At 42.3% G+C, this 14,737-nt stretch overlaps 1 protein-coding gene across 1 annotated transcript in view; it reads right to left on the reverse strand.

The window, feature by feature from the left end:
- The window catches only part of LOC142572067 (fanconi-associated nuclease 1-like), a 34,334-nt gene that overhangs the window by 2,747 nt on the left and 16,850 nt on the right, over positions 1 to 14,737 (reverse strand). The window contains exons 11-14 of the mRNA XM_075680889.1: positions 12,660 to 12,859; positions 10,895 to 10,987; positions 7,203 to 7,331; positions 6,001 to 6,106 (exon numbers count right to left, since the gene is read on the reverse strand). Coding sequence (XP_075537004.1) covers positions 6,001 to 6,106; positions 7,203 to 7,331; positions 10,895 to 10,987; positions 12,660 to 12,859 — 528 coding nt within the window. The remainder of the gene's footprint in view (positions 1 to 6,000; positions 6,107 to 7,202; positions 7,332 to 10,894; positions 10,988 to 12,659; positions 12,860 to 14,737) is intronic.

Here is a 14,737-nt window from a genome sequence, read left to right on the forward strand (position 1 = left end):
GTCATCAAGTTAATGGAGCAAATGGACTTATTTCGCCCAGATGTCAGGCTAGAGAAGCTGAATTTTTTTTCTGATGTGATGGGTGGCTTTCATCGCTACCGTTCAGCTCTGGACAGCATCTCGGACCTTGTCTCAGCACTCGAATTTTCTAGAGGAAACAAGCATTCCACCTACTTGCTCTTCCTAGACATACAGCAAGCTTTCGACTCAGTTCCACATAATGTGATTATGTATTTTTGCTCTTGCAACCGCAGGAATTTTGGGTCATCTGCTCCGCTTCGTGCACAATTTTCTATCGGAGGATCATATGAAAGTGCGTGTCGGAGGAATAACAAATAAATCCCGAAATGTGAAGTGCAGTGTTCCACAGGGCAGCGTTTTATCGCCGCTTTTGTTTAACACCGTACTCGCCGCACTTCGAAGTCATTTGCCTCGGGACAGTGACTTCCTGGTGAGCATAGCTATCTACGCAGATGACATGCTCTGTGGATAAGCGGCCCTTTGCACCTTGGTCCACAGCTTCATGGAAGCTTGCAAAGAGCTCCAAATGCGACTTCAAAGAACTTGGGTGAAGTTGATCTGCACATATCACCTGCTAATATCACCTGCTAAGTCGGCTGCAATAGCATATCACCCTAAATAACACTCTTGTTGAACAATGAGCCAACTGTACCTTGACGAAACGCCTATAAGCTGGGTGCGACAACACTGTTATTTAGGGTTAATTATGGATGATCATATCTCTTGACGTCCTGCCGTTAAATATGTATGACACAAATTGCGCTCCTTCCTTAAGTATGTGGCCGCCTTGACTGCTAGAAGTGCTGGCTGCGACTAAATAACAGCTCTCCAGGTGTACCAGTCATATGTACTCTCAAGCATGATGTATGCGTTACCTGCACGTACCACCTAGTTTGATGGCCCAACTGGAACAAGATAATCGCTTTGCCCTTTGACTAATGCTTGGATTAGCTCGTGAGGTGCAATCTGTTGCATTACTCACTGAAGCACATCAATTACCCCTGAGGCAGCAAGCAGACCAGAGAGCTCTGTATCATGTTGAGCGTCTGCACCGCACATCGAATGCTCAATCACTCCTTGATCGTCTCATTCACTGCCCATTATCTCGCATGGGAAAAATGGCAGCATTATTTATGAATATCACTGACATTTCTGAACATGCTGCTTCAGTTACACCTCTGCCTCCAAAAGGTATTACGAAACACATATTCCCTATTCACCTCACAATCCCTGACATACGCAAAAAGTCTGGTATGCTTGCTTCGGCAATATTCCAATTGGCTCAGTCTCGCATGTTCGAAAGATTTCCAGATTATCTTCAAGTATTCACAGATGCATCTGTACACAGCGACGGTAAAGGGGCCTCTGCAGCTTTTTTCTGCCCTTCGACTCAAATATGATGTATCTTCCAAATACCCCATCCAACTTCATCAACAACTGTGGAGCTAGCAACGATTAGTGTTGCACTGAAATATGTGCAAAAGGAGTTAACCACATGGAAGATTGCCATCTTTATGGACTCCCGCGCTGACCTTAGCAGGTTACAATGCAATCAGATTGATTGCCCAGTTGTGCGCAGCATCACTCACTCTGCAAACAAAATTTCATCATGTAGGATATCTCTTGTTGCTCAATGGATACTTTCACAAATAGGAATCACTGGAAATGAAGAGGCTGATCGACTGGCTTAATCTTGCACTCATAAAAACTGTGTCTGCCCTGAAATTGTGTACAAGCTTGATGACGCTCGTCCGCTGATTCGTTGCCACCTACACAAGCAGCATCCAGACCAGTGCTTCGCAAATGGAATGTTCCCGCCCGGTGTTCGCAGTCGAGGCTTTCCTTGTCATGCTAGAGCATAGCTACTCAAACCAAGGGTTGGCTGCGAGAACGTGCACAAACGTTTATACAGACAAGGACGTGTTGCCAGTCCATCGTGTAGGCCTTATGGCTGCTGCGAGACACTTCAGCACCTGATATTGGAGTGTCCCGCTTTCAGCGCGCAGCGCATGTCGCTAGTGAGGGACTATCATCTCCTTGGCTTGCGGTGTACGACAATCGACAAATGTTTATACCCCAGTGGTTGTACGTTTCGACACGATCAGGCTCATCGTACTCTACTTACTTTTCTAGAATTAACTAACTTAGGTTCACATTTGTAGCGTTGATACTATTTCTTCTATTTAACATTCCGTAGTGGTGTGACCTTCAGTGACCAGCCCTACTGTGTGTGATCTGTACTGTGTGTTCTACTTTATTCTTTTAGATTTGTCCTGTTGCTCTTTGTATACTTTTCCCTCCCCTCCTTCCTATCTTCCCTTTCTGTGTTGCTGTCCCTTCTGAAGAGTACCTCCCTTCTGAAGAGTAGGCAAGCGTTGTGCCCCTTCCAGTGGCAGTTGCCAGCCTGCTCCTCACTTTCCCTTTCCTGTTAAATGAACATATGTTTTCAAACAAATAATAACAAAATTTTCAAATATGACTCGAATACAAGTACTTAGCTTCAAATATAGAATAATGACATGCAAATGCATTTATTAGCAAGTTTGGTTATTTTAACATGTTGGAAACATCGCAATTACGTTGTCAACGGTAAAAAAAAATAAGACTAGTAAGCCGTTATGCTGAAAAATTGTGTATGTGGCTCACGTTGACTTGGACAATTGAGTAATTCTCACTCACTGCCTGTCCTCGCCAACCTGTGCCTTATTATGCAACATCATATGCCATAAACTCGGAAGCATTTGACGCTGTGCCAGCAGTCACTCATTGCATTTGCTGTCAAGCAATAAGCTCAGGAAGGGGGATCGAACAGCAAAAGTAACAAATGAGCAAGGCGAAAGCTGCGCTCACACCTAACAAAAACAAAGTGGTGCTGTACTGTTTGCTATGATCACTGCTTAGAAAAGAACTGCAAGAGCATTCTCTTTTTCCCATATTTTATGCCACGCACAAGCAAGACTTCTGCAGCACAGCACGTCAGCCAGCCCCTTTTGTTCTCCTTCAGTGTGAAGCACCTGACTGACACTGTTGTTGGGGTGTTGGATTTGCAAAAATATAATGCAACCACCAATGTAGTGTGAAGTAGAAGGGAGAAGGGAGAGGCACCTTCGATTGCACGAAAAAGATGTTTCGATTATTATAACTCCAAGTAAACGTGTAATGCATTCACACTCATTTAGAATGGCGCTTTTTAGCATACCGCAACACATGCAAGCATTGTGCCAGCGCCCATCGCCTATGAGATCTGCACTACAAGTCCCGGGTTTCGCTTGGGCGCGTATTACTATAGCGGATCGGCTGTGGCTCAATCCTGAAATGCTGTAACAGGCACGCGATACACTGCACAGTGCACAGATGCACAACATGGGCATGCGGCAGGGAGCTGGCGTATCTGCATAGTGAGGCCGCGTGGACGGGAATTTCTGCTGAGGATCGGCACACTGGACCTATACTCCCGGAAAGAGCATTGCTATTTCTGATGGATTCTTTTGCACAGTCGCCCCAATCCATTTTGGTTGCACTCCAAGTGCACACTACCAGTTTGCAAACCCGTGCCCCTTGCTACCGAGAGGCTGGCTTTGCCGCATAGCTTAGACGTTCAGTGGCTGAATGCACTGTACAGGCGAACCTTCGCCCGCAGCACAAAATTGTCACGAAATTCACACACATTCGTAGATTAAATAGAAACAAACGCTGTGAACCGTGTTCCGCTAAGAACAGTGTTTCCTTCAGCACAGCCAGCAATATATTCGATTTATTTCAAGTATTCGTATCCAACCAAATATTCAAAAATTTTCAAGTACCTATAGTTTTCGAATCGAATACAAATATTAAAAATATTCGACATTTTCTAATATTCTCACACACAGTAAATGGTATGTATGTAGTAGTCTTTAGACGCTTTAGTCATTCCCCGCAGCCATATGTAGCAATGTGCTTTCAATTACCATCAGTGTTTTATACCTACGGTTTCAGCAGCAGTTGCACATGCAGTATTTTATTCTGCATGAATTAATTGTCATTTGACAGTGCCTGCATTGGCCACATTAATTCTTGCAGTTGTCCCACCCGTGCAACTTTCAGAATACCAAAGACTACTAGTGTAGCTTCATATACACACCAATGTGTGGCGGTCCATGTGATAATTCTGCAATTTCATCTGTCTGCTCTCACTTGGTACAATGAAATGCTCATGAATTGCTGCCTTAGGCAGCTTGGTACTTTTTCTCTCATCACAACTGTTCCCTTCCTTAGATATAGGTGGCATGCATCTGTGTCAAAGCTTATCAACATTTCTTAAAAAAAAGAATTTGCAGTGACTGTTCCTAAAACCTAAAACACATCTGATTAATGTGTGAGAATCCATCCAATATTAGAAGTTGTAGTCACATTTTCTCACGCACTAAACCAGCTTGAAGGACACAAGGAAATCATTTAGCTTACCATATTTATGTAGTGGTATCTACTTTTATGCCTACAAATCCTGGACCCACTACAGGGTTTTAGACTTCGGGCAAGAGTATGTGCTCAAAAATATAACATAAAATATCGGAATACAACCTTGCCACCATATGGAGGCAATGCTGAGACTGATGAATGTTATACGAAGCCATACGCTAGCAGTAGCCTCAACTTAAAACTGGACTTAAAGCTTCCAATAATGCTTCACAAGCAAATAACCGAACCTCAAGAAAACAAATATTTGTTTCATTTATCAGGGCTCCTCTTAAATAAAAGAATTTGCTAAATCATATACAAGGTGCTGTTTTCCGGAGTGCTCAAACTTCATTATGATTAGAGAATGGACATAACAAATACTATTACAAATTCAGAGCATGCACTGACAAACGAAGAGAATGTGCTAACTTTTTCCCATGTTCAGAATGTCTCTGCCTGTAAAGCACAACACCATCAGAGGTTATTCGATTTAAGAGTGCAGCTCTTAAACTCCTGTTCCTGGTTTGAGCATCGCCGTCTCTCGTGCCACTGCTCACACGTTCGTTGTCACCTTCCACAGCTGGCTCTGATGCCGCTCATCATGCCAGCATTCCCATACTGCCCTCTCTCGGCAAAAGTGTTGACGACACTGGCCTACTGCTAGTCGGTGTGGTAATTTCGGTCTAAAATTCTTTGCCTCAATATATTGGAAAATGAAAACATGCTACAGCTGTGCTCAAATTTTGCATTAAGAAGCACCGTAATCATCTGACTTTTTTTTTTTTAAATACTGCAATGAGGTTCACCGATCCAAAGAGCAGGCAGTGTTTATGACACCAAATTTTTCTGAGTAGAGTGCACAATGCAGATGCTGTTATGCTGCCATCGTATGTTTCGAGCACTTCCAAAATACATATGCACCAGAATGAAGCAAACAATAACATGCATTACAACGCAATTGAGACTGCCCTTTTGTGTTACTTTAACTTTCAATTATTTCACTTTACACAAAAGTATGAAAAACATTTTTACCATACACAATGTCCTAAAATGAAACCAACCAACTTCAGGTGTGCGGTGCAATTCAAATGGCAGTTTTATTTAGTCAGTTTCTGTTTACTGAGGTTTTGCTGTGCATGCAAGGGCACAGTTACTGGCCAGCTTGTCTCTGGGCATAATTTTGAACAGCCTCCAGAACTACAGTGACTGACCAATTACCGATTGTGATAGTGGCACTTTGAAGATGGCATATACAAAACCATAATCTTCTCACTCAAGCCTGCTTTCTTAGTTCCTTGTCAGGCATAGGAGCTGATGAGATTTACATGCTAAGCTAGGTGCTTCACATTTTCACAGTATAACTGCAGCAGTATCTTTGAAAAGATACAACTTAGAAAGTAGTTGCATAGTACTTTATCTGGCATAGTGCAACTCTCTCAGAAAAGTATTTCTGGCCAAACCACAGCGAATGATTCCACTAAATTTTCACAGCTCATGCCTCCATTCTTTACAACTAGCCTTCCACAAGGCAAGAACCCTTACCTGTGACACGGCAGACTTCGCAGTCCACACCCAATGCCAAGAGCTCGCGCAGCCACACGACTTGCTTAGGGGACAGCGTATCTCCGGGTCCTTTCACTTCAGCTGCCTACACACATAGGAGCATGTGGCAAAAAGTGATAACAACAGCCACTTTCTAACCTTGTACATAAAACTAGTTACAAAAATTATCATTTAGCAAGCACATAGTGTGCACAATTTTAGTGAAACATTTGTGTTTAGGGCAAAAATTGGATTGCCCGCACCACTTGCCTTAAACAATGTAAAAACGATGAAAAGAGGTCAATCGGCACAGAGGTGCCACAGCACCAACTTACAAGTGGATTTTTATGACACAGAAAGACAAATATGGAGTTATGCACAGCTATATGCACTCCAGGGCATCATCATGATATATATATATATATATATATATATATATATATATATATATATATATATATATATATATATATATATATATACACACACACACACACAGAGTTAAACCTCGATATAACGAACTTCAATATAACAAAATTCTCGATATAACGAAGTTATATAGCGCATCTTGCTTTAAATCTGCCACGAGTGCGAAGAATGTGCGTGCCGAGACAGCATGGCGCCATGTAAGCCGTCTTCCTGCGCACTGAGTATTGGAGGTCACGTAATCTCAAGTTTCGGTGACCCGTTGAGCTGGAGGCATGCAAAGCATTCACTCCCCACTGCCGATGCTTTTCATGATAGCGTCGTCCAAGTACGGGCGGTGATATCAGCCGCGGGGGCGGAGTGCACGCGAAAGCGTGGTCGGCTTCGCTTAATTCGTACCGGTAATGCGAAGATATCGCTGACCTACATGGCATGAAATCGTATGATTCGTCGCCGACTTCCGAATTTATCAAAATGAATTATTTTCGCTATCAAATTTGCTTTTTTCGATTGTCAGATAATTCAGAAAATTCTGCGGCCCTTTTCCGCCTAAGAAAAATCGATGGGCGACTACTTATTTGCATAAAAGGTCGAATTTCAATAGAAAGATATTTCGATATAATGAAGCAAAATTCCGATTTTACTGATTTCATTGTATCAAGATTTAACTGTATATGTGCTGAGTCACCCTTTTCTATTGCTGTGCTTCTCATATAAGAGACACTACACTGATGCCTGTCCCATGGTCATACGAGCACAGAAGGGCTTGTGCTTACCTTGGCTTTTTCTGTCTCTGGGTTCCAAACAAGCAGGTCAGGAAGGCCACTTCGGCGGTGTCGAAACTGACGTGCCAACAGCTCACAGACTCTCGAAAGTACATGCGGCCCCAAACAACGTACAATTTCCTGCATGGATTGCGTTACTAATTACTCTGACACTTCAGCACTGAAGTGAAATTTGCGACATAGTTAAAAGCTAGGAGTATTTTAATAGCGAAATCTCCAAATTGAATAAAATACTAATATTAAAAAAACACTGCCTCTAAGTATTGAATCAAAGATATAACATTTTCTCATTTCTAACCAAAGTGAAATATAGCGCTTGTGTGTTTCCTCTCCTGTGTCCATGTGAAAAAGTTTCTGCGCTAAAGCGCTATATTAAAAACGTTGCACCAACAAGGCCAGAAGTCAATCCTTGAACTATACAGTCAAACCCGAATATAACGAACTCAGATAGAGTGAAATATGCTCTCTATCGAACACTCTAAGTTCTATCGTTATGCATGTAAAATGTATTTTTTATAACGAAGCAGACATTGGATATATCAAACTTTCGGCATGCGCAATCTGTGCAAGAACATCGAACTTTGCTTCTTGCCACTGAACGCAACAGCAGTTTTACAGCCACTTGACAAAGGCATCATCCATGCGTTTAAGGTGGGCTACCGGAAGCGTGTCGTCGAGCGCCTGTTGGTGAAATTGCAGATGAACAACGAGCTGAAGAGTACGATGAGCCTAGGCGACGGAAAAGTATGCATTTGCTTTTTTTTTAATATGTAATAATTGCTGGCGCCCACTGGTTTCGAGGCTGCTCCTTTTCGGCCGTACAAGAGACCGACAAACTCTGTAATTTGCTGGTCGCAGTCGAAATCATCAGTCGTGCCTAGCAAGACGATACTAGAGACAGTCTAGCAACTGCTTCCACATGCTGGACTGTGTCAAGAGGGGGCAGAATTTGCACTTAGAGTGCAAAATAGTGACTTTGCCATGCTATGGGAAGAGCTCGCCAATGTTCCAGACATTGCGCCAGAAAATGGTGCCGTCGAGAATTTTTTTACGGTTGACGACAGCGTAGCTGTGACGACGGGCACGCTGGACTTGGAAATTATGGCTGACATGCTGGCGTCTGGTGCTGCCAAGGAGCCACCACTGAAAGATGATCGCTTTCTCCCAACATTACATGAAGGCCTTTCTGCTGCCGATGTGCTGCGACGATGCTGCTCGAGCGTGAGGATACAGGGAAGTGGACTAGAGTTCATTTAAATGATGTCGCTTGTCAAAAATGCGATCCTCATTGATGGAGCTAAATGAAGTGTGTGTTCAGCGAAAATCACTGCCTACTGCAAATAGGTGTACTTTTCTGTGCAATAAATTACTTTCGGAGTAATTATTCCCGGTGAGTGGCATCGTTTTTTTCGTTAGTGCATTTTCACTTCACAACATCGCGTATGGCGAATTTGCTGCTGAAGCTCGTTATAAGCGGGTTCGGTTATACTGAACTACTCCATACATCGAACAAATAGCGTTCAATCATGCTGTTCGTTACAACCAGGTTTTACTGTAAAGCTTGCATGGATTCTGTATGGCGAAAAAAAATAGACCTTTATTTATATTGTTTAATACGTACATGTAACATCATTTAAGACATTATGTCCAATCAACTGAGGCATTTTGTAAATGAGAAATTATTGCTTTGAGTTATCTGGTGCATCATGGCAATAACAGTATTGAAATAAGAGAACAGCATGTCACCATATGTGTGTGCAGGGTAGTGTTCATTGAAGGAGAGAAGCACAATACTAGAGCATGACACATTACTTTAAAGGGACACAGAAATAGCGAGACTGGCCAAATTGCTTTGCCTAAATTGAGATATGGTTCGTATATAGGCTGCCTAGGGGCAAAGCATCCTTACTGAACGACTGGCAATTGCTGAGCACAAGTGACCTGCCTTGCGCATTCGCTCAGAAACTGGTTCCCATGCGTAACAACCGCAGCTCTCCTGCAGGAGAATCACCTGCACCGCAGGAGCCATCCCTTGCATTCGACACTGTCCCTCTACACTCTGAGAAATGTCATTATCCTTTATCATGGAACAGAAATAAATATTCGACTATTTCAAATAGCAAATTCTCTAATCGAATACAAATCGAATAGCAAAGACTATTCTATTCATATACGAAGTTCTGAATATATGCAAGTCTCTATTAAAGAGAAGCAAATTAAGTGAATAATGGTCATAAGAAAATCAAGACTCTTAATTCTGGCACATAATTTCCCGCCCCAGAACTACTGCCACGATACTGACAACACCTGGAGCTCGCGCCTAGAATCTAACATAATAACAATGTACAGAAAGCGGTTTACATTCAATATATTGTTAAAGGGGTCCTGATACACTTCTTGAACATAGTAGTAACGAAATGTTGCTGATCTGTTGTACAAGCCGCTGGGAACATGTGAGCCAAATATTACTGCATTGCATGCAACAGGGAATTCACAATCTACTGTCAAACACAGCGAAAAATCGCTTGATCTCACTGATCCCACGTGCAGCAGATACGCCTAGCTGTATCTGCTGCGCGTGGTCACCGAGATGGTAGCACCAAGCTGCGTAGCGTGGGCTACCGCAGCCATCATGGGTTGCCGCGACAAGCCCTTTTGCCGCCGCAACTCTCAACTCTTGGCCAGGGCTTTGCCCTCCTGGCTTCTCTGCTGGGTAACTTCCAGCGCGCAAGCTGAGATGAAAGGAGAGAGAAAGCCAAGTATCGGTGCAATAACTCTACTAGCAGTTGGATTTTAAAAAATTTTTCGGCATAGGATTCCTGAGATGATGTTCTTTAATAGTGAGGCCATTCCATGGTTAGTTAAAAAAGTCTTTCAGGACCCATTTAACACTTCACTATTCCAAAGAGACAATAGATAGAATGAAAGAGTAATTTTATGCTCTGCAATTACAGTGCTATATAATAAGCATGCTGAAAGGAAGCAGGCAGCTAAATGGAAAAGCTCAATGACCGATCACGAACACAGTAACTTGGATCTCAAGCTTAGTCAAATGCTAGTGATTAAAGCATACGGTAGGAAACAGTATTTATTTATTCAGCAATACCCCTAAAGGCCCTCAGATTAGGGTATTACATTGGCTATTACATAGCATCAATGTAGTTTTCACGCACATGAAGTAACGAAAGCAGAGCCAACTGACAGGGGCCTACAGATAGTGATGGCACATTTTGCCACCACAACCTGGGACGTCACAGCCAGAATGATGCATGTAAGAGGAAGCATTTTAGTTGAACAATTTTCTGAACAGCTGTAATTTCCAGCTATAACATTTTTGAAACGTGCTACCTATATTTCCGGAGAAACTATAAAACTGGTCTCTGGATCGATACTATAGGACCTTTGTATGCAAATATTTTAGCTGAAACACTTGTTTTAATTAGGCAGCCTCAAAATATAGCAAAAATGTAAGAGGCAAGCCAAAATACCGATGTCTGTTTTAATTAACCAGCATTTTATCATTAGTTGACTGTATCATTATTGACTGTATTAGCTGACTGTAGGTTGCATCCTCAAATATGTGAATGACCTTACATTTTGAGCACAGAAAAAGAAAGTTGGTCAAATCTCAATGCATGATAATAAAAAAATGAATATAACACAAAGGTAAGCAGTTCACTCACTTGGACATCGGTGCATGTGAATCGGTCCCACTGGACTAAACCAGCCTTCCCAAAGTGGGCGGTGTAGGCAGCTGCAACTTTCTCTTCCAGTTCCTGCAACATAAGAAGCACGAGAATGCTGGCGTGCTAGGTTGCAACCAAAGCAGCCTGACTTAAAGGCAAACTAATGAGAAAAAAATCAGTCGAGCTTATTAGTAAATTACTTTTCTGCAATACCAACAGCGCTGCTTTTACCATGACAAGAGGTATGGTAGGCCAGAAAATATGCAAAAACACAAGGTGGGGGATGACACCACCTTGAAATTCCCTCACTGAGAACTCGTTTCATCCAACGTTATTAGTTTTGATTCTGCCATCATCCATGGTCTCCATCTTGTGGTGGCAATGGCGATGACACTGGGTAGACTGGCTCTAACGGTAGGCTGTTGCGAATGACACGAATGCGGCTTTGTATCGGATTGCACCGCCCAAGCAATTTACAGAAAAATTGTCTTGGAAAGAAGGTGTGTGTGTTAGAATCGAGTAAATATTGTAATTATTTATTGTGAGCTACCATTTCTTGTTTTTGCGATGAAATCTTCTTGGGGCAGGCTGAAAATAGGCGTTTTTGATGGAAGATGACGTGTCTTCGATGCGTTCAGTGTACCATAAGCAGTGCCAGGATGGACACTGCCACAATCGGAGTGACCACTGCAGTCCAAGCTGGGGTCGGGAGCGTGTGTTCCCGACCAGCCAAGTTCGAATTATCCGGCAAAGGCTAATTTCAGGATCGGGATAACAAAAGTTTGTTCCCATAGAAATGTACAAGCATCTGCCAGGACCTTCATTTCGGATTGAAGTAACCGAAGTCAAATTGATGGAAGTCTACTGTATCATTACAAGGTACAATGAAATATACTAAATGCAATAACAAAGTTCTAAAGTAGTAACGTGAAGAAGAGCAGGAGAGGCTGAAAAATCAAGAGCTGTGTACAGTAGCATATTCTGCATACAGTAATGTTTGTCGCAACATATTTTTAGAGTAAATAAAATAAATGCTACGTTGAGCTTAGTTTCAAGAGTATTTGTTCTGCTTTGTTTACACTGCACATCGTTTGTGCTATGATTTACATTCAAATTTCTCGCACAAGCATAACACAAACTTCAAATGCAGATTACCTGTATTTGAGCATTTCTGTCAAAATCTGTGATTTTACTACTTCAAAATATGTACGCGAGATGAAGTTACAGAACTCTTTCTGGTGAGTAAACAATAGAAAAATGCTTTGTTGCATTCAGTGTCACGAGTATTTGTGCTGCTTTATCCACACTGCCCATCACTGGCGCAATCATCTATGTTGCAAATTTTAGAAGAGAAATAAAAATTAAGAAAATATTTTGTGTTAATGTATGTTTTAAATGAGTTTTTTTTTTCCTTTCACTTTTCTTTCTTCACTGCATTGGGCTTCTTTCCTTGTCCTTGCACCTGTAAGCGTGCAGACCTGTAATCTGTACAAAGTGTCGAATGTTTCAACAGCTTTTATGCACAAAATAATTTCCTCTGAAATAAAGAAATGAGAATGTGAACACTTTGTATTACCCATAGCTATTGTTGCTTTCTGTGGACAGTGTACTGACGACAAAATACTAACAGCCAAAAGGAAAGAAACAAATTGCGACTTTGCTTCCATGAATCCACATGGCTACCCGTCTTTTTAAGACCACAACAATAATATGCCTCTGAATGCACACCTTATCTTTCCTGTTTCCAGGAATAACCTCTTACCGGTGTTTTGCTTTCTGAGATGACCTTGAATGCTTCAAGAAAATGTTGCTCCCGACTTCTGAAGAAACAATTCGAATGAAGGTCCAAGGGCAGAGCCTGATATGCAGACCGAAATGCATCTGGTACACCGCTCATGTATATCACGTCCCAGCAGAGAAGACCAAACAGTGCATGAAATGTAGAGCCTTCACCGTGGACTCCTGCAAAACACAGAACAAAGAATATCGAAATGGGTTCAAGGTTGAAGCACATTCACCATGTGGATCACAGCATAATGTGACGCAATGCTAAAGTGGAAGACTACAGCATGCAAGTGGATAAGGGCAAACAAGATCGGAACGAGTGTCAGTCGACCCTACTCATGGTAATTTTATTCAAGTACATTTTGTTTGAGGTAAGAATAAAATTTGTGAATTCCACAACCAATCTCGCCATTAGGCACTGCCAAACTATGTCTTCACTGCATAACACGCAAGTGCCACAATTGAATTCTTTGCGCACTTATAAAATTTGGATGCTTGATGTGTGGGTGCAAGGTGTTTTATGCACGGTAAATGGCAGTAAATTATCCGTTTATGCTGTTTGCATGTTGAGGCCCCTGCAACTACATTTTACAATTCAGCATTTGTGTAATGAAAGTAAGCCATAATTCCTTCGTGGTAGTCGCCAAGATCAGAGAGTTATCAGACATGAGATATTGTACACAACACTGGTTCATTGTTTTGTAAGTACCACAGATGAGCAAACTACAAGTTTTACGAGAATCTGAATCATCAAAACTCAGTGCCAACCATTGCATAGGAGACAAATGTCAAGAAATTTCCATTTTGCAGGTTATACTGTATATGCTCGTGTAAGGGCTGCACCTCCAATCTGGCAGCCCAACACACGGAGAAAAAAAATTTTTTTAACAAAGAAGCAATAGCATAGGGTTGTTAATCAGAATGTGAATGGTACATGTAACTTGGCTGTAGAGAGGCCTAAGATAAGTCACTGTAATGTGTGTAAAATGCACAGGTATTAAAATAATGAGAATGATTAGTGGTGTATGCTATGAGCATAAAAGTTCTGCTACCAACAGTAGCACTAACAGTAGCACTAGTACCTCACCATGAGCCCTTGAACGCAAGGGCTGGGAAACACGTGCTTTACAAAAAAGCTATTGCAGCAGCAGCCTCTAGTGAGAGGATGTGCTATGTATACCTCAGTCTGATAACACGCAATGTGTCAACATCTCATAAAAACGTTAAAACTAACTTATTGTCAAATAGTGGTTCAATGCCAAGAAGCATTGCAGGGTGGAGGGGAACATGTTGTCTGTATGCCGAGGAAAAGTATTTTTTTCGTTGAGCTTCTATTTCTCGACACTCTAACAAGACATGAAGGACGGTAAGCATCTCGCCACATTTATCGTAGACGGGAGGGTCATCACCGGTTTATAGGTAGGAGTGAGTGCCATAAGTATGACCTATTCTAAGGCGGCAGAAAATAACCTCAGTTTGTCATATGTTTGTTATTGGTGGCCAGTTCCCTATGTTTGCCTTAATAACATGAAGTTCACTAAGCATTTCAGTGTCCCACGTACACTGCCAATGGCTGCTCAGTTTGTTGCATATGAAGGGCTTTAAATCGACAACAAGCACAGCTGTGGAAGACCAGGAAGTGCACGGCCATGACAGCAGCTACAATGACAGCCTCAGTGTCGCCAACATCACTCATACTGCAGCAGCCCAGGGAGCCATAAACGTTCCGCGGTTCAACATTTGAGGACCCAGAAAGCTGGTCGGAGACGTATAAGAGGGTCGCTGAATTTAACAGCTAGAACAGCGACGACAAGCTACGCCACATATTTTTTGCATTGGAAGACGCCACCAGGACGTGGTTTGAGAATCGAGAAGCTACCTTAACGACGTGGGACCTGTTCCGAAGCGGCTTCCTGCAGACATTTACAAGCCTCGTGCGAAAAAAATGAGCCCAAGCTCTACTAGAAACCCGAGCGCATCTGCCCAACGATACCATCGCAATCTTCACGGAGGAGATGGCCCGCCTATTCCGCAACGCCGACTTGGAAATGTCCA

Source organism: Dermacentor variabilis, chromosome 2 (assembly GCF_050947875.1).
Source record: "Dermacentor variabilis isolate Ectoservices chromosome 2, ASM5094787v1, whole genome shotgun sequence".
NCBI classification, from domain to species: Eukaryota; Metazoa; Arthropoda; class Arachnida; order Ixodida; family Ixodidae; genus Dermacentor; species Dermacentor variabilis.